We start from the raw sequence: 25,458 nt of genomic DNA on the forward strand, positions 1-25,458 counted from the left end.
GGTAAAACTACCAAAATCACGAATCACTGCTCACCTTCACTCTTTCATCCCTCTTTTTTCCCGCCTTTGGAATAAACTCCCTCACTCTCTTCAATCCCATTCTTCCCTCCAGGCCTTCAAAACAGCTGTTCACCACCACCTCTTATCCTCCCCCATCCAAATCCTCGATCTTTTGTACCCCCGTTAATCCACCCCAAACCCACCTCCTTCAAATTCCCTGCTTTCCTTCCTGAAACTCCCTGGAGTGTCCATCTTGTGTACCCCATGTTCCCCACCCCATCCCTCTCCCTTCCACAGATCTCTTCATGTCTCTGTTCCCCACTGTTTTGTCCTTCCCACTCCTGCCCCTCTTGTCTCATGCCCCCCCCCCCTTGCTATGCGTCGTGTGTTAGCTCTCATACGAGCCTCGACAATGTATACAAAAATAAAAAAAATTTTAAACAAAAAAAACCAGCGTGAGGTGAAGGGAAGGCAGCATACTGTGGCGTTGCTGGGGAATAAGTGCTTTCAATTGTTGATTGTCAAAATGAACTTGTTGCTGTTGCAGACTTTGGTTTCTTTAATTTCGCATTCTCAACCGTTAGTCCATGGGCCCAGGCCAGAAATTCCACTTGTCGGTACCATCTAAGGAAACCAATCCTACTTATGATTTTTGAATTGGTGTGTATATATATATATATATATATATATATATATATATATATATATATATATATATATATATATATATATATATATATATATCATATTTTGATGTGATAACCATTGCAGACTGGCAGCTTATTGGTAGTTATCATCTCTGGAATGTACCCACCCTCCGCAAAATGAAAGCGAAAAGGCAAACAAATCTGGATATCCTGAGCTGTTATTGAATGATATTACCTTCATGGGATGTGTCAATAGTCCATTGTGTGATTTTCCCCCAAAACGTCAATATCTCAGAATGGTAAAAATGCAAAATACATACACTAAGCTGCTCTTCTGGAATGGTTATCACATATTGAAATAATCATATAGTCCCTACCAATAACTTAGTAGCCCTAAAGTTTGGTTTCCCAGATGGTACCGATATATGCCTGGGCCCATGGACTACGTCACTAATTGGTGCTCTCTCTGATGTTTGGTTTTCAAATGTTTTAGCATATTTGACATATTACAATGATGAGCAATGTCGATTGAACAAAGTGAGAATGCAGCTTTCGGACTGTCTTCTTTAACCTTCCCCAAATAGTTCCATATTGCATTTCTGGACCTTTGGAACGATATATTGTCAAAATTGAACCAATGTATTACCTACCCATCCATCAACAAAGCAGTCAGCATGCTTTACCGGCCAACTCTAAATACCTTGCTATTCATTGAAAAAGAACACACCCTTAGGGTGTGTTTAGTTTGCAGGTGACTTGCTTTTGCTGCTATATTGTAAATGGGACACCCAGATGGCATGCTCCTTTTCAATTAATGCATTACCAGGCCATGTGTAACCGGAACATGCACAAGAGTGACGAAAAAATGATTATTTCTCAGAAGTAGGAATTACTTGGAATCGACATCGATTCCCATTCACCACTCTATTCCTTTCGATTCCATGGTTGGAATCGAGTACTTTGGAATCTATTCCACCCATCACTATTAAGCACTCAAGCAAGCACGACAACAAAATGGTTGATAAGGAACGGCTGGCTGGGCAAGCGAGTAGCGATCGCTTATAACAAACACCACACGTAGACTCCCAGAATGTCAAACAATGTGCGAATTCGACAAATGAACACTTTTTTTTTTCTTTTCTTTTTTTCTTTTATTTTTTTTGTTAGCAGTCGGAAGTGCTGCTCAAGTCAATTCCTTAGTTTAAATTTTGAAATTCGGCTTAGGTTAAGAGGTTCTAGAGCTTATCGCATGTGTAGAAATTAAATAAAGGCACAAACACTGTCATCTTTGGGCATCTATAAGCATTGCAATTTTTTTTGATCCATCTATTGGGCATCCAGCGATTTGTTTGGGCATCCAGAAATTTGTTTGTTTGAAAATCAGACATTTGATGATGTGAATTTGAGTGAAAAAAGCGAAAAAAAAAAAATGAGTGCTTTATCCTTAATAAACCATTGTAGCCTGTTCCAAGTCAAGGCGTTGTTGAGGAGGCCCCCCCAAAAAGGCAAATTAAGATTCCTGTGAGGGAGAGCAGGCTGACCAAGGATGACACCTGATAAAGGATATAATTAAATAAGGCCATTAATGATCTTCAAAAGGGGTGTTTTACATTAACCCAAACACCCAGTTTTTTCATTCATGCACTCCCTTGGGGTCCCCTGAGTATGCATGCAAAGTTTGGGACCGCTCGGTTTTATGGTTTTGGAGTTATGGAGGAGACACTCTTACTGACACATGCTGACATTTATTATTTTAGATAATCATATATTCTTGAACAATATAGAATACAAATCACCTTCTTGGCACTTTCAAAACCCTTCTGTTTAACAGTACTTGGTCAAAATATTACAGCATTTTACATAATCTCAATCAATCAAATCTGCTGCTCGCAGACCTTGCCCATATCCTTTTTACTAGAGACTATCAATAAGGTGTTTGATGAACTCTAGTTTTTCTTTGTTTTTATTTCTTTGAAGCAAGGAGGGGAAATAGTATATTGTTGAGGAAGTAGAAAGTGCAATATTTCACAAGAAAGAAGCAAAACGAGAAAAACGGAGACAAAAGGGACACAGATTTTTTTTCACAACAGCTGTCCACTTCCAAAATCCTCTACTTTAGCAGGATTTGGGCAAAATGTTATGCCGACTTAACCAACCTAATTTGCCGCGCGATCTGAAGGCAGAGTAACAGCAAGATTTAGACAAAAATGGTTGTGCATAGCGATGCAACCACAGAGTTAACTTCGTCCAAAAGATGTTCGTTTGGTGCATCATTTTTTTTTCAAAGATTGTTCCAAATTCGTCAGTTTCTCGAACAAGAATTGGTGGAAAGTTCAGCTCTACTGTTCCATTTTACCCATCAACTTTGTCTGAATGCCATTGCGCCTGTTATTCAAAGTTCATGAACAAAGCTAATTAAGATTGTGCTCAGAAACGCAAAGCAAGAGCTGAAAAAAACATTCTCGTGTCCTTTTTCTCAAGTCTGCGTGGGGTAAGGTGTTAGATGAATACTTTAGTTTGTATTTGGGTTTTGTTGTTCTTTGTTTCGTTTTCATTTTTGGTTTTGTTTTTTGGTTTGTTCACTTGCAGTGAACAATAACTGAGCTCACTCCTGCAGGTTTGCTTCGGCTAAAACATGCAGGGTACACATTGGATGCACGAGGTTCCTGCGTAGACACTGACGTTTCTCCAGATGATGCATTGCTTGCAGGTAAGCAAACTATATGCTCAGAGAGCTGCTGTATATTTCATAAAAATTTAAGTTTTATTTCGTCATAATAATTATCATATTTGTGTAGTTCTCCATGTGGAATGAGTTTTGTCCATTGAATAGCAATTGTGGGAGTGGGGAAAGTCCTGCTTTAGCAGAGGTCTGGTAGGAGGTTAAGAGGCTTCATGTGCAAATCCAGATTTAAGAAAAACAATCATTTGTACCGTTTTCTATTTGTGTTTTTAATGATAGTCAGTTATATTAAAGGGGTCAGTGGGTGGTTTTGGGGATATTGGATACTGTAGTTGTCTGAAGAATTGTTTTTTTTTTCCTTTGTGCAATATTTATAGTTTGATGGTGTGTTTTGTTGGGCTATTGCTATTGTTTTTGTCATAGTTTATGATTTGAATTGCATTTGGAAACTAGAACGACACTTGGTAGAGCACATACCTCCTCCAGCCTGAACAGTTTACATTTTGTGTTCCATTGATGGGCATCACCCAACTCATCTCGTCCAAGTTTTTTTTCATAACTCGTCCATAACTTTTTGAAATATCATGCTATATATAGTTTATGGCCCCATCTCTGAATGGTGACAAATCGCTTTAAAAATAGAAAAAATCTTAGTATCCGGATCCAGACCCAGATCTTTACCAAAATCTAATCAATTTGTCCTTGTCAAACACCCAATCCGTCCACCAAGTTTCATCTGAATCCATCCATAAATTTTTGAGATATCGTTTTTGGCCATATCTCTCAATGGAAAACAATCACTTTTTAAAAAATTCCATATCCGGACCTTCACCAAAATCGAATCAATTCTTCCTTGGCGCACACTCATCCTGTCCACCAAATTTTGTCTGAATCCGTCGGACATCTTGAGATATCCTGGAGACAAAGACAAACAAGGGTGAAAACATAACCTCCATCCACCTTCAGTGATGGAGGTAATGAATTGTGCAATATTCGATCTTATCCAAAGATTGGAAACTGTGTTTGCCAGTACAATTTTCCATTTTTTGTGAACAAATAAAACATTTCAGTTTCATTTCAATGACGTCCATGGAAAGTAGTTATTCGTTATAATGAGATTCCACTGTATATATATAGATTTCATTACCCTGTTACTTCCAAGAAGCAAGTAATATATCTGCCAGAGTCATTTGAACTGTGACATCGGTAGGGCACACACGAGAAATTTGCCAACATGAGATAAGAGATTGAGATATACCCCGGTATAAAAATAGGTGTACCAGATCCCTGTGTCACAAGAGGCGACCAGGGTTGTGTCAGGAAGGGCATCCGGTGTAAAAAATGTGCCAAATCACTATGCGGATCATATGGATGATCCGCTGTGGCGACCCCGAATGGGAGCAGCCGAAAGAAGAAGAAGAAGAACAAGAAGAAGAGATAAGAGATTGAGATAAAGTTGTCCCCTGCAAACTCGAGGAGGTGTAATTGCCTCCCTTTTGTCCATTTATTGCAGCAATCCATCTCCATCTGTGCTCAGTAACCGCAGAAACGCAAGTGAAACTTTATCTTCTCTGGTTACAAATTGAAACCACAAGGCCAACAATTATTAGGCACAGTGCTGCATTGGACTACTTTACAGACTGCCCAGCAAAATGCTGAGCTAAAGTTAGCCACATGATGGATGAACTGCAGTGGGCCAAAAACATTAACGGAGTTGAAATTTATTTTTACCTTTTATTTATTGTGCATTTTCCTTTACTGATGTCATGACAGAGCAATAGTGTACTTATGGTATACTATGAATTGTTACTTGAAAAGCATAACAATATAATGATAAAAAATTAATATTATTATTGTTATTGTTGTTATAAACTACTGCCATGATGTAATTGTATGATCTTTAGTTTTCTTTTTTTTTTCTCAATTTGCTCTCTTCATTCCTACATACATTTTTCAAACTAGCAAATACTACCTGTCATTCGCTGACGGGAATACTAAAAGACGGAGGGGGGGGGAGAAAGAGGAGGGTGAGAGAGAGAGTTATCAGGTCAGGCCAGATTGGATCTGTGACTTGCTATAGGTACCATGTAAACCTGTACTAACCTGTTTCATGTTCGGGTTGTCGGCGATTAAACCGTCTCCCCCAACCAGGTTTCCTGGTGAAGAGAGTGTATGATATGGACACCCAGCAGGATTAAAAACAAAACTTGTCAAAGGGTGAAGGAGCTCCTTGTGAGACAACGGCCATACATATCTAGTGCCCAACTGTGTCTGCAGCCGTCCTCCTGGATGTAGTTGGGTTACTTTTTTTAGGAGGTTGGTGGCAGGATTTGCACTCTGGCCACAGTAAAACCCTACACTGCAAAACACAAAAACGCAAAGAAATCTGAAAACCCACTCCATGGGAGTACCTCCTGTGCAGCTGCCATCTGCAGGGCAGCTCACCGGATGACGGGATTGGGGCAAAGCCTTCGGGACCCCCCCCACCCCCCACTCTTTGATGATGGGAGGAAAACCTCGTGGTAACCTTCCCAGGTCAGATTGCGGTAGTGTCTGTCGGGGTGGTGCTGAGGTGTCGTGCACCAGACGGCAGTCTCCTTGGGTTAACCTGAGGTGGTCCCTTCGGGTTGGTGCCTGGAATGTCCTATCCCTATGAGAGGATGATCACCTGTCTCTGTTATCATCTGAGCTCAAGTGTTTGAACATCAGCATTGCATCACTCTCTAAGGTTGGGAGACCGTATAGTGGTGAGATCATTGCGGGTGGTTCCACCTACTATTGGTCTGGTCGCCCTGATGGTTACCATGTCCAAGGAGTTGCTGTAGCTGTGTCCAATAAACTGACTCCAATGATAATTGAGGTAACACCGGTCAACGAGCATATTATGAGACTAAGGATTCGTAACTGCTTGGGTGTCATTTTCCTGGTCTCTGTATATGCTCCAACTGAGGCGATTGATCTCACCATGAAGGATGCATTCTATGCCACGCTCGAGTCTGTGGTTGTTCAGTGCCCCAGGCGAGATACTCTTCTAGTCTTGGGGGATTTCAATGCATCTACAAGAACTGATCGGGATGGTGATGAGAAATGTGTTGGTCCCCATGGGTCTGGAACTGTGAATCAGAATAGTACCAAGTTACTTGACTTTGCAAGAAGTCATGGACTGAGGGTGGCTGGTTCATGGTTTCAGCACCCACAAGCTCATCGTTGGACTTGGTATTCCAACACTGGTGGTGTGGCAAAGGAGATTGACCATGTGCTCATTGATGGTTGCTGGAGGATGATCCACAACTGCAGGGTCTACCGGTGTGTTCAGTTCCTCAATACCGACTACAGGCTTGTGGTCGCAACTAAGAAGTTGCAGCTTAAATCCGGGAGAATGGTACAATCCCAGCCGAAGCTGGATGTTGGCAAAGTAAAGGATGAGAGGGTAGCTGAGGAGTTTGCAAACAGGCTGAGTGGGGAATTGGGGAATCCTGAAGAGTTGTAGAGTGCTTTCAACACCACCCTCCTTGATGTTGATCTCTGCAATGTGTTTGATTCATTGAATCAGGATGCCCTCTGGAGGATTCATGGTCTTTGTTGGGGTACCACCAAAACTGATCAATCTGATGTCTGAACTACACTCTGGTACTGAGAGTGCTGGGAGATGTGGTGATACCATTTCCAACTTATTTCCAGTTTTTACTGGAGTTTGTCAGGGGTGTGTACTGGCCCCCACACTTTTCAGCACTTGTATGGACTGGATTCTGGGGAAGATGTCTGAGAGATCAAGCTGTGGTGTATCGTTTGGGAATGTCAAGATCTCTGACCTTGATTTTGCAGATGATGCAGTCATCTTTGTGGAGACTCTAGATATCCTTTTGGGGCCCCTCAAGGTGTTGATTGAGGAGTCGGAGCCGCTGGGATTACGGATTTCCTGGGTCAAAACTAAGATCCAGGCTTTCATTGACATCGTGGAAGCTGCTATCTTATCTGTACGTGTTTGTGGTGAGGATGTTGAGGTCGTAGAGAGATTCACTTACATTGGCAGTGATATTCTTGTCTCTACTGACTATGAGCCAGAGGTCAATAGACATCTGGGTCAGGCCTGGGGAGTCGTGGATTCACTGGATCATGGGGTGTGGAGCTGCCGGTACCTGTGCGGGAGGACGAAAATCCGAATTTTCAGGTCATTGGTGCTTTCAGTCTTGCTGTACGGATGTGAGACTTGGACTCTGACCAGGGATTTAAGACAGAGACTGAATTCTGTTCGTACCAGGTCTCTTCGTCAAATCCTTGGCTGTTGCTGGTTGGACTTTGTGTCCAACGAGCGGTTGCTAAGAGTGACTAAAATGAGATTTGTTGCCTGCATAGTCCGTGAGCCTCAACTGTGGCTGTGTGGACATGTGGCACGTTTTCCTGATGCTGATCCTGCTCACCAGATTCTCTCAGCGAGGAAGCCTCGTGAGTGGAGGAGGCCAATGGGCCGACCACGTGCCTCCTGGTTCTAGCAGGTTGATCGGCATCTGAAAGAGATGGGGATGGGCCAGGCATCTGCCTGGGGGATGGCCAGACCAACGCCCCTGTAGTACCAGCGGAAAGTTGTTGCCTTGACTCGCAGCTCCATTGCATGCTCCCATACCTGACCTGACCTGACCTCAGAGAAAGAGGGGTGGGGAAGGGAGAAAGAGGAGTGAGTGTGAGGAAGTGGAGGGGAAAATAAAGAGGAAGGTTGGAGGAACGGAAGGAAATGTGAGGGCAGGGGAAGGCAACCCATTGCGAATCGCTTGCCAAGCCAGCGTGGTCATATTACATAAACACCGTCTGAAGTGTCGAGCAATGTTTGAATTGGACACATGAACACTTTTTTAGCAGTCGGAACTGCTGCTGAGGTAAATTAAGAAGGTGAAATTTTGGAATTTGACTTGCATGAAGAAATTCTCGAGGCTATTGTATTTGCGGAAATGAATATGCCATGAACACTGGCGTATCTGGACGTTTATAAACATTGCAATATATCCAGCGATTCATAGGTACGATGAGACATTCGATGCTATGAGTGAGGAAAGTTGGCAAAAATAATTTGAGTGCTTTATTGTTACGAAATCATTGTGCCTGTTTCAAGTCGAGGCATTGTTGAGCAGGACAAATAAAATGGCAATTAATACCCCAGCGAGGGAGAGCAGGCTGACCAGAGATGAGCCTTAACAAAGGATATAATTAATTAAGGCCATTCATTATTTTCAAAAGGGGTGTTTACATTAACTCAAACACCCAGTTTTCATTCATGCACTCCCTTGGTATGCATGCAATTTTTTTCAGGCTGTTCGGTTTCATGGTTTTGGAGTTATGGAGGAGACACCCACTGACTGACTGACACATTGATTGACTGACACACACTGACATTTATTATTTTAGACTTCAATTGGAGATTTTAGACTGAATGGGATTTTTAATGATGTCAAAGATGCCATATGTTGCCTTTCCTTTAGAAATTGTTGCCATTGAATAAATTGCCTTTGCCAGCTTATTCATTTGTCTTGGTGTAGTGGAGAGACTTTCAATTCTCTTGAAGAAGGACTTTTCCTGAGGTTAGCTTTTAGGCCTTCGGACATGTCTTTGGGAGTTTCAGTGGGATTCCAGCCTGGAGAATCCAGTCCTGCTGTACGGATGTGAGACTTGGACTCTGACCAGGGATCTGAGATGGAAACTTGATTCCTTTCGTACCAGGTCTCTTCGGAGAATCCTTGGTTATCGCTGGTCAGATTGCAGCAGATGCTTCAAGATAAACTGTTCAAATAAATAGAACGGGCGTTTTAATCCCTCCTTTAACTCTATATGGCGACATCTTCCAGTTGGAGGACCTTAAAAATCCCATGGTGTCATCCGCAAAGAGTAGGTGAGCTGTTGTCGGCATCTTGAACAAATTTAAAATTCGTACCCCACCGTCAGAGGGAATTGAATCAGTGGCATAGTTGTGCCATCAGGAAATTATGCAACCAGCAGCTATGTCCATCCATCCATTAGGACCATACTCTGTGCAGAGCGTTGGTGCCGCCGAAGCAGTCTCCTTGGCTATTGGGAACAATCCTGGACGGGTCGCCACTCCGACACAGTATACCAGCATGCTGGCACTCATTTTGCCGACCTCGGAAGGATGACAGGCAGAGTCAACCCCACCTGGTGTTAATTCAACAGATAAGCGGGATTTGAACTCAGGACCCTAGGATCCCAAGCCCACTACCTTAACCATTAAGCCAACACCAGGCATAGCAGCTATGTGCTGCATACAATAGAAGAACACTTTGCGGTTATGTAAAACATGTCTTTACCTGTAATTGTTGAAGACTTAATACTTTTGTTTGAATCGATTTGCTTCATCTTACTTTATTTGCCCATGATTTTTAATAACGAATACTTTGCTTTCTTTTTTGCTTCCCTTTACCCTTCTGTTTGCTTATTTATCTGTAAAACTGTTCGCATCTTTGCAAGGACGTTCGTGTGATTCACCTGATGGGAATACCGTTCCAACGGCATTACAGCCAGCCGGTTCTGTTCCAACAACAAGATCTGGCTTTAGTTCTACCTCTGAGCTTTGCGGAGATCCACCGGCACAGCTCCAGCCTCCAAGTAAGTCTAGTTTGGCCATTGAAAATTTCAAAGAAGTTCTGAAGGAAGGATTGAAAAAGATAATGGCTGGGTAGGTAAAAGGAAAGTGATTTAAGATGATAGATAATGTGAAATAATATTTGGTCCAGCAATAATAAATTGAGTGCGGAGCAGTTTGAGCGTGTTCTTCTTGTGGTCTTTGTATGTATACATCTATGTATGCAATTACGTATGTATGTTCCTTTAGGCTCAGACACTACAAAGAAAGCAGAGCAAGTGCCTTCAGAGCAAAGGATCGTTCAGGGTAACACACTTGCTTTCAGGAATGACGTCCATCACCTGTTTGTCTCATTAATACTTATTTGAAATGCCATTTAATAATGTCTCCATATTTTATTGCAATTTCAGGTAAAAGAAAAGAGCGAGAGAAATGTTTGAGCAAGGAAAAGGAGTTTGTGAAATTGAAAAAGAAGAAGAAGAAGAAGAAGAGGGGTAGGAGAGGTATTTTGAGAAAACTCAAATTTATTTATGTATTTATTTATTTATTGAGTGTGTGTTTGCGTTGGAGGGATTCGTTGAGACAGACTGCAATGAGCCGGAGGTCAACGACCTCCACGGATGCTGAAACGATGTTTATAGTTATTGCGTTCTTTGCCATTTATGTTCCTCCAAGGATCACCCAATTAATAACCAAAATTGGTGGTGTTCACACAGAAAGGCAAAAAGGAGGGAGGCGTTTCTTAGAATTAAAAGGGGTTCATCTGCAATTAAATATGAGGGATAAGGAAAGACAGAACATTCAATAAATACATGGAACAAATTTGGCGGTCGACAGACAAAAACGGAGATGATTGGACATGCACTCTCTTTATACAGGAGAAATATGGCCTAACCCCCAAATGTGGCACCAGATACCGAACTCTCACAAGAACCAAAGGGACAGTTCAGGTCATGTGTTGTGGCAGGAGCAATGAGCGACGATTGTGGATGCAGCAATGCGTCTCTCCAAAAGCTCATTCATGTTGGGGCAATGAAACAGAGATGTTATCTCTGCAGAGGTCCAACTGCAACTGCCATGTGCAAGTGATTCCACGGCCCTTTCCACCTCTGGGACCGCCTTCATGCATGACGGGTCCCTCTCGCCTACTTCCAGTGGGTGGCGCTACATTTTTGGCCTTCCCGCTTAAGTACTTTAACTTTAAAAGTTGGCTCCCCCCTCTAAAACCTGGTGGTTCCTTGTTATGTCTGTCTCTGGAATATGTTCCCCCTCCATCCCTTCCCTCTCTTCAAATGGCACCACAGATAAATCTGCTCGTGAGAAGGCAGAATGCCTCAATTCTGTTTGCTTCCAAATCCTGTGCCCCCAATCCATTACTCTCTCCAACCATCCTGCAGAGTTGCACCCAACTGCTCCTGGACTCTTTATCATTTGCACCTGAGAATGTGGAGAAGTTTCTGATAACCCTCGACTGATCCTGCAACAGGACTGGACGGCATCAGCTTATGTGTCCTAAAAACCTGCTCTGCTGGTCTTGCACATCCTCCCTCTGCCCTTTCCACCCTATCATTTGCCCAAGGTCATCTTCCATCTTCTTGGAAATCAGCCAACATCACTGCATGACATAAAAAGGTGCAAAAACTGATCCCTTTAACTGCAGACCAATTAGCTTACTTCCAACCATTCGCAAGGTCATGGAATCCATCATCGCAGCTGATATGAAATCACTCCTTTATTCCAACGGCCTCAATTCAGATCACCTATTTGGATTCAAGTGAGGCCACTCCACCTTGGAGATTCTGCTCCAACTCTCCCAACAATGAACGGAGGCCCTCAGTGTCAGACGCGATCAGGGCCCTCTCTCTCTCTCCATATCTCGAGCTTTCAATACAGTCTGGAATCCTGCCCTGCTCAACAAACTCTGCTTAAGGAATCCAAGGCCCACTCCACACATGGCTTACTGACCTCCTCTACTCTCGTAGAAAACATGTGGCTCTCAACGGAATCCTTTCATCTCATCTCCTTGTTAAGGCTGGAATTCCCAAAGGTAGTGTTCTTGGTCCAGTCTTAATCCTAATCTTCATAAATTATCTCTCTGACTCTCTCGAAAATCCCCTTTCTCTATTTCCTGATGACTCTACCCTCTGCCGTGACATCCATCATCCTTCAGGTAGGTAGGCAACAGCCTTTTCACACACAGTCCACCATCAGTCTTCTGGTGAAACTCCCAAAATCTAGGGCCACTGCTCACCTCCCCTCATTTGCTCCTCCTTCCCCCCACCTGTGGAACCAACTTCGACATTCTTTTCATTCTCATTCTTCCCTCCAAATCTTCAAAAGAGTTGTTCAAAACCATGAACTTTTCTACCCCCTTTATCCACCATCCCCCAAACCCACTTCACTCCTGAGAGCTTGCTTCTGTATCCATCTGGCGCACCCCATGAATTTTGTGAATTAATTTATTTTTGGTTCCTTTTTGACAACATTCAAATTGTTTTTGGGTGCCCTTCTTATTGATAACAACAGCAAGAAGAAGAAAATATATCAGACCCTCACCAGGACTTTTTTTTGTGGTGTTTGTGTAGTTTTGTGTTGTGTTTGTGTACTGGTGTGTTACATACTTAATAAGAGACATAATTAGAACTGCCACTTTATAACTGCTGGCAGTGATGATCGGGTACCTAGACGTCCCGCTTTGCAACCCCACTTTGATCGGATACCTGACCAGCACCCATGACCTTTATTATTATTCAATTGAATTTAGAATGGGATTTAAATGAAATCAATTCAAATCAAATGGAAGACCAAATAGGTGCAGTCCTGCATTGGAGTAATCAGAAGGAACCCAAACAAGGAAAAAGAAAAAATGAAGTCATCAGGAGGAACCTGGATAGGATTCGCATTTCATCTGCTTCTCCTTTACCCTCAAACCCATCCAGGCACAGCCAAGTGAGTCTTATTCAAAAAAATAATTTAAAAAGAACCCAGATCAAAAGATTAAATGATTCTGGCTGCCATACCAGGCATCCAATCAGGTTGAAATTGAAAATGCATATTCCTCATCACCACTAGATCATATTTGTGACGTTTCACGCCGATCGATGAAGCGGTTCAAGAGAAAGGATTTTTTTTTTCAAGGTTTTCACTCAATCTAATATGGCTGCCAGACCATGTGACATCAATTATTTGTGAACACCTTGGTATACCCAAGGCTTGCGGAACATGTGTGTGGAGTTTTCCCTCGATCTGTCCAGCCATTCTGGAGAAGAATACTTTGAAAGGTTTGAGGGTAAATCCAATATAGCCATCAAACCATGTGACCTATGACATCATAAGTGTGACCGTTTAGTTCCTCATGGATAGGCGGTCGGTCATACATGCAAAATTTCGCCTCAACCTGTTCAGTCATTTCAGAGAAGATTTTGAAGGTTTCAAAAAACACAAAAAACAACATGGCTGCCAAACCATGTGGCTGATGACATCATCATTTAATTTTTTTTTCTGTAGACCAATTTATCCCGAGATGACCCTCAAAATTTTTCATACTGATCGAACGTCAGATGTAGCGTTCTACATATGCAATTATGATGTCATAACGAAGGCACTTAAGATGTGAAAAAATAAAAATCAACCTATTCCCCACGTGGAGTACTTGACATGTCCCAAGTTTCAATTTTTTCCTTAGTGCGGTTTTGAAGACAGAGGTCCAAAGTTTTTACTTTTTTTTTTCCAACATGGCTGCCACACCATTGTGCATGAGTCGTCGCTCCTGTGGTGAAAATTTTGTGTCGATCCGTGTGAGGAGACACACGGTTGCAGAGAAAAACACTCACGTTCTGTGCACACACACACACACACACACACACACACACACACACACACACACACACACACACACACCCACACACACACACACACACACACACACACACACACACACCCACACCCACACACACACACACACACAAACACACACACCCAAATGCAATACCCTCTCCTCTGGCGAGGGTAATAAGAAGGTTTAATAAATAATCTACTCCTGTTACACCCTCATCTTTTTCAGACTTTAAGAAAACCCTCCAGTAGCCTGAAAAAGCATTCACCCCCTACCATTAATACCACATCTGGATAAATTTCGAATTATGTAGAAACCATTTTTCCAAATGAACTTTACTAAAGGGATCAAACTAAACACCGCTATAGTTGAAGGAGGTTACAGTTACATGTCAGGAATCCCTGCAAAAAACATGTACAAATCAGAATTCACTGGTTGTAAAAGTATTCAACCCCTGGGGTCAGTACTTGATGGAATCACCTTTTTCAGCAATGCTTGCTATGAGAGTTTTTGGGTAGCTGTAGGTCTCTCCGAGCTTTGCACGGTGAGATGGTGAAATCTTTGCCCATTCTTCACGTGAAAATTGTTCTCGTTCTGCCAAGCTTGATGGGGATCGTCTGTACTGCAATCTTCAAGTCTTGCCACAAAGAACATTTATTTTTCTTATTATTTTCATTGTTGCTAATGTGCTGTTGTTATTGTTACTTCCGCCACCAAAGGTGGCCGGAAGTTACGTTCTCACCTCTGTGTGACTGTCTGTTTGTTTGGCTGTGAACAGGTTATCTCAAAAGGTTATGGACGGATTCGGACGAAATTTGGTGGACAGGATGGGTCAGACAAAATTCGGGCAAGGACGAATTGATTCGATTTTGATGAAGATCCGTATCCGGATACGATAATTTTGTTTTTTAAGTGATTCTTCGCTTCAGAGACATGGCCAAAAATGCAATACATATCGCACGATCGCTCAGATGACAAATCTTGTTGGGTAGGTGACAAGAACCAACTTATTAGATTTTGGTTAAGGTCTGGTCACAGATCCTGCCTATCAGTGGGATACAAATCGTAAACTATTCAGCCTGGCGGAGGTATGTGCTCCACCGAGTGTCGTTCTAGTTTATTTTTGAAATGATGAGCACTTTGTGGCCTTCAACATCAAGCACCCTATGGATGGATTAAACTGGTATGTCTGACCAAAATGTTATTTTGCTGCGGCTATATTTCATTGACGTGCACATTGTTCAACACCATGGTTTGTTTCTCTGGTATATTGACCATCGGAATGGTGTTTCTTGTCATCAGACAGCTTGGATGGTGGCTCGACTAACGATTCCTGTGAGAGTGAAGTCCTGAGGGTCGATACCGCAAACCTGGAAGCCGAGTCGTCCGCGGAGGATGAGGGATCGGGAGGTGCTGGAGGAAGTGAGGTTGTACGCTGCTCGTGTGGAATCAATGAGGAGACTGGATTCATGATTCAGGTTCTCATCGCAACACTGAACATGGAATGTGTTTTCGGGAGTTTGAGAGAGTACGACTGGTTTGCAATAGTGATTAATCCGACAGGCAGCGCAATATTACAAATTGGGTTCTTGTCGGGGAAGTGAAGTCGAAACTGCTCGTCATTCTGGGAAGGGCAATGGTTCTCAAACATGAAAGAGCTCAATGGTTCCATCCAGTTGTACAAGTTTTTATTTATTTATTTTTCTCCTCTTTAAAATATATCGTCACACACCTCCTGGTGGTGGTTTATGGTCACCCAGAGGTCGTAGCTCATTTTCCGGATCGTACAGACAGTCATAAATCCATGAAAATCTTTTTCTGCCTCCACTGATGAAGTTGCGCAGGAATTGTGTTTTCGGATTGTCCGTACATCCATCCATACTAATCGTGTCTGTTTTCTCTGCAACAGCTCATCCGATTGACAAATTTTCACCATAGGTGACTACCCATGGAGAATGTTTTAATGATAATTATGTCATAGGTCACGTGGTGTGCTAGCCATGTTGGAAAAAAGGAAAAACTTTGGACCTCTATCGCCGAAACCGCTCCATGGAAAAATAATTGAAACTTGGCACATGTCAAGTACTCCACAAGGGAAACAAGTTTGATTTTTTTTTTTGATGAAGTCATAGGTGGCTTTGTTGTGACGTCATAATTGCATACGTCGAACACTTTATCCGATCAGTATGAATTTTTGAGGGTCATCTGGGGCTAAATTGAATGGGGGGAAAAAATCGATGACTTCATCGGTCCGTGGTTCGGCAGCCGTTTTTTTATTAACATAAACACCTTCATAAATCTTCTCCGAAATGGCCAAACAGATCGAGGCGAAACTTTACAGGTATGATCGCCTATCCATGAGGAACAAAAAGTTCTCCACCTATGACGTCATAGGTGACATGCTTTGGCAGCTATGATTTTTCTTTTGAATGATATACCTTCAAAATTTATTCTCCAGAAAGGCTTGACAGATAGAGGGGAATCTTCACCCACATGTTCCCCAAGACTTGGGGATACCAGAACGTTCACAAATAATTAATAGGTCACTTGATTTGGCAGCCATATTAGATTGAACAAAAATCTTTCAAAAATGTTTCTCTTGAACCGCTTCATCAATTGACGTGATGCATCACAATTATGATCGAGTAGTCACGGGGAGTATATGCCAGCCACCTTAACCGTTAAGCCAACAACAGGCTTACATTTCTGTCATTAACTTGTGGCAGCTGTCATGATGACATTTAATATAACGACAGGTTTTGTTGATTTTAAATAATTTATGAACCGTTGTGGATTTTTGGAAAAAAAAAAAAGATTTAATAAAAACTCATTGTTCCATATATAATACATGCATTCACATAAGGTTTTCAAAAAACACTTTCAAGGTCGATAATTGGTAAAAACAATAGTTTTTCAGGTATTACTTCATTATCGGTATTCCTAGGAAGCACTCTGCGGTTGTCAATGTGTCACAAGTTGATTGTTATAGAAGAGGACGGCCACTGGTGTTGATGTGTGGAAGAATTAGGCCACTGAATATGGAAGAATTAGGTGGAAAAACATTATTTTGTGCAGCTTGTAAGGTTTCCCACCGAAGAGAGAAAAAGGGTTTGGAGATTTTTTTCAAATTGTTTCCCGATGGAGTCGATGGAATCAAAAAAAAAAAAAGATGCAGGAAGTTTCAATTGGAGAATTTCACTCCAATAAAAACACACCAACCATTGGATCTGGCAGAGAGACATTGAAGATCTGGCAAGAACTGACAACCATGGAGAGAAAAACCGACTGAAACCACATTCAATGTTAGTGGTTATGTCGAGCTGCAAACAAAATATTTTAATATTTTAAGAAGCGCCAAGATCAGCCATTACAGGTGGGTCACCACCTTACCATTATTACCATAAAGTGTGCTACTGTGCAGTTGGTACTCTACCGGTCTAAATTTTTAGAACACCCCCATTTTTCCAGTTTTTGCTGAAATTTAAGCAGTTTAATGTTTCAATGTACTCTGAAATGAAAGCATAGAACAAATAAACAATATTAGATAAAAAAAGAAATCACGGAATCGTTTTGTTGAACAAAATTTAATCTAAATTTTTGACTCGTCAAAGTAGCCACCTTTTGCAGATATAACAGCCGAACATACTCGTGGCATTCTTTCTGCAATGGAAACCAAATATTGTTCGGAAAGTTCTTCCCAACGCTGTTGCAGAAGTTCCCACAAATGTGTTCCACTTGTAGGTTGCTTTACTTTCACCCTTCTGTCCAGTTCATCCCAAACCAGCTCGATGGGGTTTAAGTCTGGAGATTGTGCTGCCATTCCATGATTTGAAGCCTACCGTCTTGTTCTTTTCTTCTAAGGTAGTTCTGATATATCCTGGAGGTATGTTTTGGGTCATTATCTTGCTGTAGGATGACCCCCTGACCAACTAGGCAGAGACCAGAGGGTATTGCATGGCACTGCAAAATGCTGTGGTAGCCCTTTTGGTTCAGGGTGCCAGTCACTCTGTGCAATTCGCTCACTCTGGATTCAGCAATAGAGCCCCAGATAATCACACTTCCTCCTCCATGTTTGACAGTTGGTGTCGCACACTGAGGAACCATCTTTTCGCCTACCCGACGGCGTACAAAAAACCCTGCGTGATGAACCGAAGATTTCAAATTTTGATTCATTGGTCAACAAGACCTTCTTCCAGTTTTCATTAGTCCATTGGCGGTGCTTCATGGCCCAGGAAAGCCTCTTTTTCTTATTTTACCATCTTAGCAATGGCTTTCTTACTGCCACTTGACCTGTCAAACCTGCAGCTCGAAGTCTTCTCTTCACAGTTAAAACTGAGACTTCCTTACTTCGACCAGTGTTAAGCTGTGCTTGAAGCTGCTGTCCTTTGAGCCGCCTATCATGCAAGCTGTTGACTCTCAGAAACTTGTCTTCTGATTGTGTTGTGGCTTTGGGTCTGCCAGACCTCTTCCTCTCAGAGTTTCCTCCAGTTTCCAAGTGCCTTTTGATGGTGTAGGAAACTGTACTGACTGACACTTTGGCCCCTTTACAATTTCTCGAAAGGAAATACCTCCACTTTTAAGGGTTATAATGGTCTGTCTGTCTTCCTTTGTTAATTGTCTTTTTCTTGCCATCATGATAGCAATATACTACTTCCTGCAGTGCAATATTGTCCAAATAATGCTTCAGATGGTGTAGCAACACAGTCTGTTTCAACACTGCTTTTATACAGACAGAGGGTTTGTAACTAATCAACAAAAGTTGGGACACCTGTAGCAATTGTTTGCATCAACTTTCAAGGCTTAATTTACTTCCATTGCTGCAGAACAGCTGCAGTTGCTAACCCAATACTTGTTCCCTGAAAAGGGCCTTTTTAGCAACTCTGAAATTTACATTATTTTTCAATTTTTGGTAACCTAAACTTTTTTTGTTTTTTATCCTCTGGCAGTTTACCGCTTAGCTTTGTACCATATCAGGTTATTCACTGGACTTGAGCTGTTTAAATTTCAGTAAACCTGGAAAAATGGGGGTGTTCTTAAACTTTTGACCGGTAGAGTATATCTTTCATTTTGAATAACGAGGCATGTATAGTGGTTTCATTAATTTTGTCCACAGCATGTGACTGCTGTTTTTGCATCATTGCTGCTGGAGTGTGGCTGTACTGCTGATGATGTTACTCCTGTCGATTAGAGCAGGAATTTGTTCAGGGTGTCGGAGATTGCTCGCCTACTTTTCACGAAGGACACAGTGGAATCTTTAACATCCACAAACTCATGTCGCTAGACAGGGCATCCACTTTAGTATCTTTCCGAGGGATGTTTTATCCATACCGCTGGCATGTTCCTGAGCTGGAACCTTGGCTCGAGATTGTTGCTGGTATCAGCAGGTCATGTAATGCCCTATCACTTTAACTTTTGAGCTGAATCAAAATGCTTCTGCTTCTGTTGTTTTTTGTTGTTTTTTTAAAAAACTCCTATGACTATATGATGTACTATCCTCTGACTGTCCATTCTTGCAAACCATCCCCCAAAAATGGCTCATTCACCCTTTTAAACATGAAGCACATTGGCCTGAAGAAATCCATACATGCCACGTTCTTGCTGCAGATGTCGGTGTTAAAAGTGAATGTATGAAATTGCCTCAATTGTTCTTGCTCTGTTCGTTTTTGATGCTGTAGTGTGAATCGTGCTGTAGCTGGCAACACAGTGAGTGCATGGGATTCTCTGAGGATAATGTTCCTGACAAGTTCTTCTGCCACGAATGCCGGGACCCACAGGGTGAGCCATGTGTTTTGCAGTTTGTAGAGTTGTGACGATGTTTCTTTACATATTTGTGGGGTTTTTTTTCTTCATTAAAACATGGTCTTGAAGATTTTAACATGTCCTGCTTTTTGGTTGGTTTTAGGACAGCATTGGAGCTCCAAGTTTGCTTTTGATCCAGGCTGGCTGTGGGAAGGCAGCCTCACCGGGTTAACGTGTCTTGGTCATGGTTGCTGGGGTCGACAAGCCGCAGGACGTGCTGCCCTGCAGCACCTACTCGCTGAGTTGTTACATGTGCGGAATGCTCTACGTACCTTACAACTTCATTTACACATTGCTCAGTAAGTACATTGCGGTTTCTGCACCTTTTAGAATGTTACTATTTCAGAAGTGTTGAATAAATGTGTGAGCCCACCTGCTGCGGCAAGCACTTGTAAGAGAGAGGTGTGTTCTTCATGATCAGATTGAAAGGAAACTTGTAATCTGTTTTAATTAAATATATGCTACATCGGTAGAACAAAATCATCATCATTCTGCTTGTTTGATTCTTGAAGTGTTGTACATTATTTTCCTGCAATTTAGAGAAACTATCTGACATTTGATGATAACTTTTATTTTCATTGCCCTTTGAAGGACTCAAGACCATCCTGATTTGAAGCTCTGGTCATCCCCTTGGACAGTATCACCTTCCATCTTGAATCCTCAACTGCTCGAACTGCCGGTTGATTCAGTAGTCAGAGGTTTCCATGCGTTGGACCTACCATATCGAGTGCAGAGTGAGAGCGAGTACATCCGAAGTGAACATTGCTACCAGAAACCGGTGGATACCGGCCTGCTTCCCGAAAGCCGCAGACTGTGGCTGCAGCAGTTTTGCACGGGTTTAAACTATTCTTGGTGCCAAGAGGAGGAAAGAGCAGCCCCATATGCTTCCCACAATCAGGTTTGTTTTGGGGTAAATGTAAAACGATTTTTTTTTCTTTTAAGCTCCATGGAGAAACCTGTGCATAAATTGTACAATGGATGTAGCATTGGATTAACAGTGGTGCACTTTAATACAAATGACAAGGGCATGAAAGGACTGATCCTTTGACCTAATTGATGCACTCAACTACTAGAGGATATGCGCTTCAAAGCTTGGGCCTCTCATGAGGAAAATCCCAAACCAATCCAACAAACAGACATGCTGAACTAAATTTCCTGTGTAAGAGTAATCGAGAGATAAACTGATTGCATTTTGGTTTTAACAGGTCAAAGGTCATGTGCCCTTTGAAAATCGCTTTGCAGACCATAACTTGAGTTAGAAGCATTTGATGGTGTATCTCTTATATTTATCCCTTTCTTCCTTTTCTCTCTCGCTTTCTCTCCATATCCATCGGTGCATTCACAGCAAATTATATACTTTTTTTTTAAAAATTTAAGATTAGTGTTGCATTTTTTTTAATTTTGTTTTGTATACATAGTTAAGGCTCGTGAAAGAGCTAGTCTGCTAGTGTATCAGGACACAGCAGGACAAAAGGAGCAGTTGAAATAGGGGGGGACCAAGAAGGCTAAGACAGTGAGGCGGACAAATAATGGTTGTTCTGAAGAATTGGTGGCAGGAGAGGATGCATGGGGTGGATAAGATGGTTATAGAAGGAAACTCTCAGGAGGAAAAACTGAAAATTTGGAAGGAGGAGGGATTGGATGGTGAGTGGTGGGGATCAAGGAGGACATTATCAGAATTGAGGGTCTGTTGCATAAATTTTAAAAAGCACTCGTCATAATGCCGATGTTCCTTGGACAATGTTATTCCTAAAATAACATCCATTCTGTCTTTGCACACTTTTCTCTGGTTAAATGTTTACATGGATTTGTTTTTTGTTATTATTATTATTGTATAAGATATAAAAATATTTTGATGCAAATTTTATGCAATATCGTCCATGCTGAGAAAGTTACACAGGAAATGACATCATTCCCGGTGAATGTATTCTGGGTGAAACCAAAATGGTCATGTTTGCTGTGGAACAGAGGTGCATCATGTAGTTCCTTGTGAAGAACGTCAAACGACCTGAGAATCACACGAGACTGTCTGCGCAGTTTGGTGATTGCATGTCTTTCGCTTGATTGTTTGTTAAAATGGTGCAGGGAGTTGAACAATGGCTGTGGATTGACGAGTGACGCTGAGCATTCTCACCTGCAATTGACTGACACATGACGACACATGTTATTGGAAAAAATAATCGATTGTCTGTGTTGGAAGTGTGGAAGCAACTCATTCTCACTTGCAATTCAAGAAGGTGAGTACCAAAATGACTGTTTCGTGAAAAGGTACCTTTTTGAGCCATCAAAACAGAATTCCTGGAATGTTATCGAAGGAAGAATTATTTCTTGAAGAATAAATTGTGACATGTCATTAGACTTGTGTCCATCGTTTGGTGACAGTTGAAGCAAGCGAACACAGAGTGGAAGCTTTCTTGGTCCCCACCACCTGAAAAAAAAAGTATTTACACAGGTGTTAGCGGATTCAAAAAATCTAATATCATCATAATATAATATAATCATAATATTGTTGCGGGACGGGGGTCGGGTGAGAAGACCACCAGTAGTACTGCAGCATAGCAAACCAATTGTTCGACTTTTCATAAAAGCACCAAAATTGGTACATATGTTGACTAATGTATTCTGGATATGGAGCCACTCGAGATTTTGCCTTGGTTAGCTTTGGCGGCCATTTTGGAAAATGGCCGCCATTCTACTTTAACAACATGGGATATCTGTCATTGTTATTCTCTTTGTAGGTTTCTCAGATGTGATAAATACTCCATGTGATGTGCATTTACAAAGTAAAACAATACAAATATCATTTGTGTTGATTTATTATATTTCCAACCATTGTATTGGGGAAAAATGGTCATTTTTATGGGAAAATCCATTTTCGCACACAGCGTCAGTGACAGGTTCAGTAGTATTTCGTTGTGGTGGTGGTGGTAGTGGTGGAAGTGGTGTTATAATTGGTAATATTGGCTACATGTGGCCCATGCTGCAGAACATGACCACCGTCGGATTCAAGTTCGAACCGTAGACCCCCACGTCGTCGTCTTGGCGGTGATGGTAGCCCAGGCACTACCATGCGTGGATGAGCTCTGGATTGCCTTTGGGACGGGCAAGAACTACCACAACATCCCTGCCCATGAAATAGCTGCCTCCCTCGGTCCACAGAAGGCACGTGCCCTCCCTGTCTTCCACGCCATGACCGGATGTGACACTGTATCAGCATTCGTGGGGCATGGGAAGAAATCTGCCTGGGCCACATGGAACTCGTTTCCAGAACTGACAAATTCTCGTGACCCTGACCACCACGCCAGTCAACATCCAGGATGACACAATGCACTGCATTGAAAGGTTTGTGGTGCTCCTCTATGACCGCACCAGTCCATATACGGATGTCAACGAGGCCAGAAAGAAACTCTTCGCCAACTCCGTCCAGCGCATCCCACCTACCTACGATGCTTTGGAACAGCATGTGAAGAGATCAGTCTTCCAGGGTGGCGATGTCTGGGGGCAGGTCTTGGTCCCTCAACCCGTGCTTCCATCAGCAACAAGCTGGGGCTGGCGGCAAACAGAGGATGGGTCCTACGAACCGCTCTGGACCACACTCCCTGAAGCTTCAAAAAGCTGCTTCGAGCTGGTGTTGTGCGGCTGCAAAAAAGGCTGCAGAAACCGCTGCAAATGCAAGAAGGCTAATCTGCAATGCACTGGACTGTGTGCTTGTGAAGGAGAATGCCAGTAGACAGACGCAGTAGACACAGACTGAGATATCGGCCTAGCTTAGAATGTGCAAATGCAAAGTCACATTTCTTGTAAAAGTGTTGACTTCTTGATCCAGAGCCAGTTAAGTACACTTGAGCTCAGAAACTCATATTGTACTTGACTGATGTATGCGTGTACCATGTGTCCTGGTAGAATGGTAGTAGACAGTAAACCGTCGCCGCTTCAAAGTGAAGTGTGCAATAATTTGACTACATTTTCTGAGTTTGTCATTATCATGATTATCAGTTCCCTTTTCAAAATAGATAAAGTATGTAATCTATAATGCAATTTTTGTTGATTCCAAACCCATTGAATGTGATGAATATCATTTGACTGTTGTTCTCCAGGCAATAATGGGTACTTTTCAACGCAAAGTTTCAGGAAGACAGCAATTTACAAATCAAATAATGGCTTTTTTACCGGAAGTACTGGCTCATAATATTTGAATATGCCTTTTCATGATCAATTTACTGAATTTTACACTTTCCTTATATCTACCACCAATACAATAAGAAAATAAGAGCATATAGCCAATTTCGCTAAAGTAGAATGGTGGCCATTTTGGAAAATGGTCGCCGAAGCTGACCAAGGCACAATCTCGGGTGGCTCCATATATAGAATTGTTCGCAATACATTATTCTACATGTGTACCAATTTTGGTGCTTTATGCAAATTTGAACAATTGATCTGAAATATCAGACTACGCTGCAGGACTACAGGGGGGAGGGGGGGGGGGGAAGCGATGTCGGTTCCCATCAGACTCCCTGGAATTGTAGGCCGTTGCACACGGAAAATTCCGTGACGCGGCTCGTTTCTTAACCGACCGTGGACGCCAATAACTCAAACGCGTGACCAAGGGTCCTCCCGTCTATGGGTTAATCAGGTTACCGAATTAATCACGAGATTTAATTACCGGGGAACACGCCCTCGGTACGCCTTGTCCGAACCGGAATGGATCACTTTACCAGATCGGATGCAGCCGAGCGACACTGCCAAGGACGCACCGGCTAAAAGGAACGAGTTGTTGGGAATAAAGTCCCGGCTAAGTTAGGATTCGGACCATGCTGGATCAATGAAAAACCACAAAAACAAGCTGGGAACATTTCTAATAATAATTTATTAACAATGGGCGAGGAATGGTATGTGGTACAATCAAGATTTATTGGGGTGTGTTGTGCAGAGATAAGGGGGAGAGGTGTGGTGCAGCAAATAAACAAGCAACTTACAAATGCGGACACAGAGCAGACTTAACACGAAAATAACAACAATAATAATGGTAACAATAATGATCTTCTGCAGTCTTACTTAAGCAGACAGGCGCCAGAAAACACACACACACACACACACACACACACACACACACACACACACACACACACACACACACACACACACACAAAACCCGATGAAGAGAAAGTATTGAAACAAGAAGAGAGAGGAGTTGAGGCTACGATCTCGGTACATTTGTACATCAATACGTTGAACACGCCACCAATATGTTTCGGGAGGGGGGGGTGCTCCGTGGTGTGGTATCCGACAGCTAGCGCGTCGTCTGGCTTCAGCAGCGCGTGTGGAGACCGTGTTCGTGAAGGAGGGCTTGAGTGGAGAAGGGGCAAAGTCCAGAGTGCGTGGATGGAGTCGTAGGTGGGACCAGGGAGGCGGGTGGGGTCAATGTCATGTGGGCAGAGACAAGGAGGCGGAGTCCAGTCAGCAGGAGGTGGGTGGTGGCGATGTCGACGAGGGCGAGGCGAGAGAGAGAAAGGCGGAGGGACCGCTCCGACCTTTATAGGACTTACAGCGTGGGGCGGGGGGGGCACCACGAAGCGAAGCGTCATTACCTGAATCGGGCGCTCCAATTGGTCCCGACCCCTCACGCGGCCCGCTAAATTTGGCCGGAAACCGCACCACTTCGTTTCCGGCAAGGTCATCTCAGATAGCGAAAATATTCCGCTCTGACCCCACGACATGACACGAATTGCCCACACCGAAATTGGCGCGCGAATCGTCCCGCAAAAACCCCTGGGCCATGCCCTGGCTAATGGCTGAGGGTCCCGCATGCCCGCTCGGGCGTCCGACCAGCGCTGATCAATACGCTGCTCCACGTGCGCCAACGTCGCCTGCACTGCACAAAATTCCCCTGCTCGATTGCAGCTTT

The 25,458-nt window shown here is 42.8% G+C and overlaps 1 protein-coding gene across 10 annotated transcripts in view; it reads left to right on the forward strand.

The window, feature by feature from the left end:
* Positions 1-25,458, forward strand: part of LOC147020176 (PHD finger protein 20-like protein 1) — a 109,153-nt gene that overhangs the window by 74,163 nt on the left and 9,532 nt on the right. For 9 of the 10 annotated variants that reach the window (XM_085895258.1, XM_085895265.1, XM_085895268.1 and 6 more), the window contains 8 exons: positions 3,265-3,357; positions 9,805-9,942; positions 10,169-10,225; positions 10,330-10,422; positions 15,057-15,232; positions 19,430-19,529; positions 19,657-19,852; positions 20,145-20,451. In XM_085895258.1, coding sequence (XP_085751384.1) covers positions 3,265-3,357; positions 9,805-9,942; positions 10,169-10,225; positions 10,330-10,422; positions 15,057-15,232; positions 19,430-19,529; positions 19,657-19,852; positions 20,145-20,451 — 1,160 coding nt within the window. The remainder of the gene's footprint in view (positions 1-3,264; positions 3,358-9,804; positions 9,943-10,168; positions 10,226-10,329; positions 10,423-15,056; positions 15,233-19,429; positions 19,530-19,656; positions 19,853-20,144; positions 20,452-25,458) is intronic. The other variant, XM_085895264.1, reaches the window with a different exon arrangement.

The sequence above is a fragment of the Eptatretus burgeri genome, chromosome 9 (assembly GCF_056783735.1).
Source record: "Eptatretus burgeri isolate ZD-2024b chromosome 9, Ebu_testis_v1, whole genome shotgun sequence".
Taxonomy (NCBI): domain Eukaryota; kingdom Metazoa; phylum Chordata; class Myxini; order Myxiniformes; family Myxinidae; genus Eptatretus; species Eptatretus burgeri.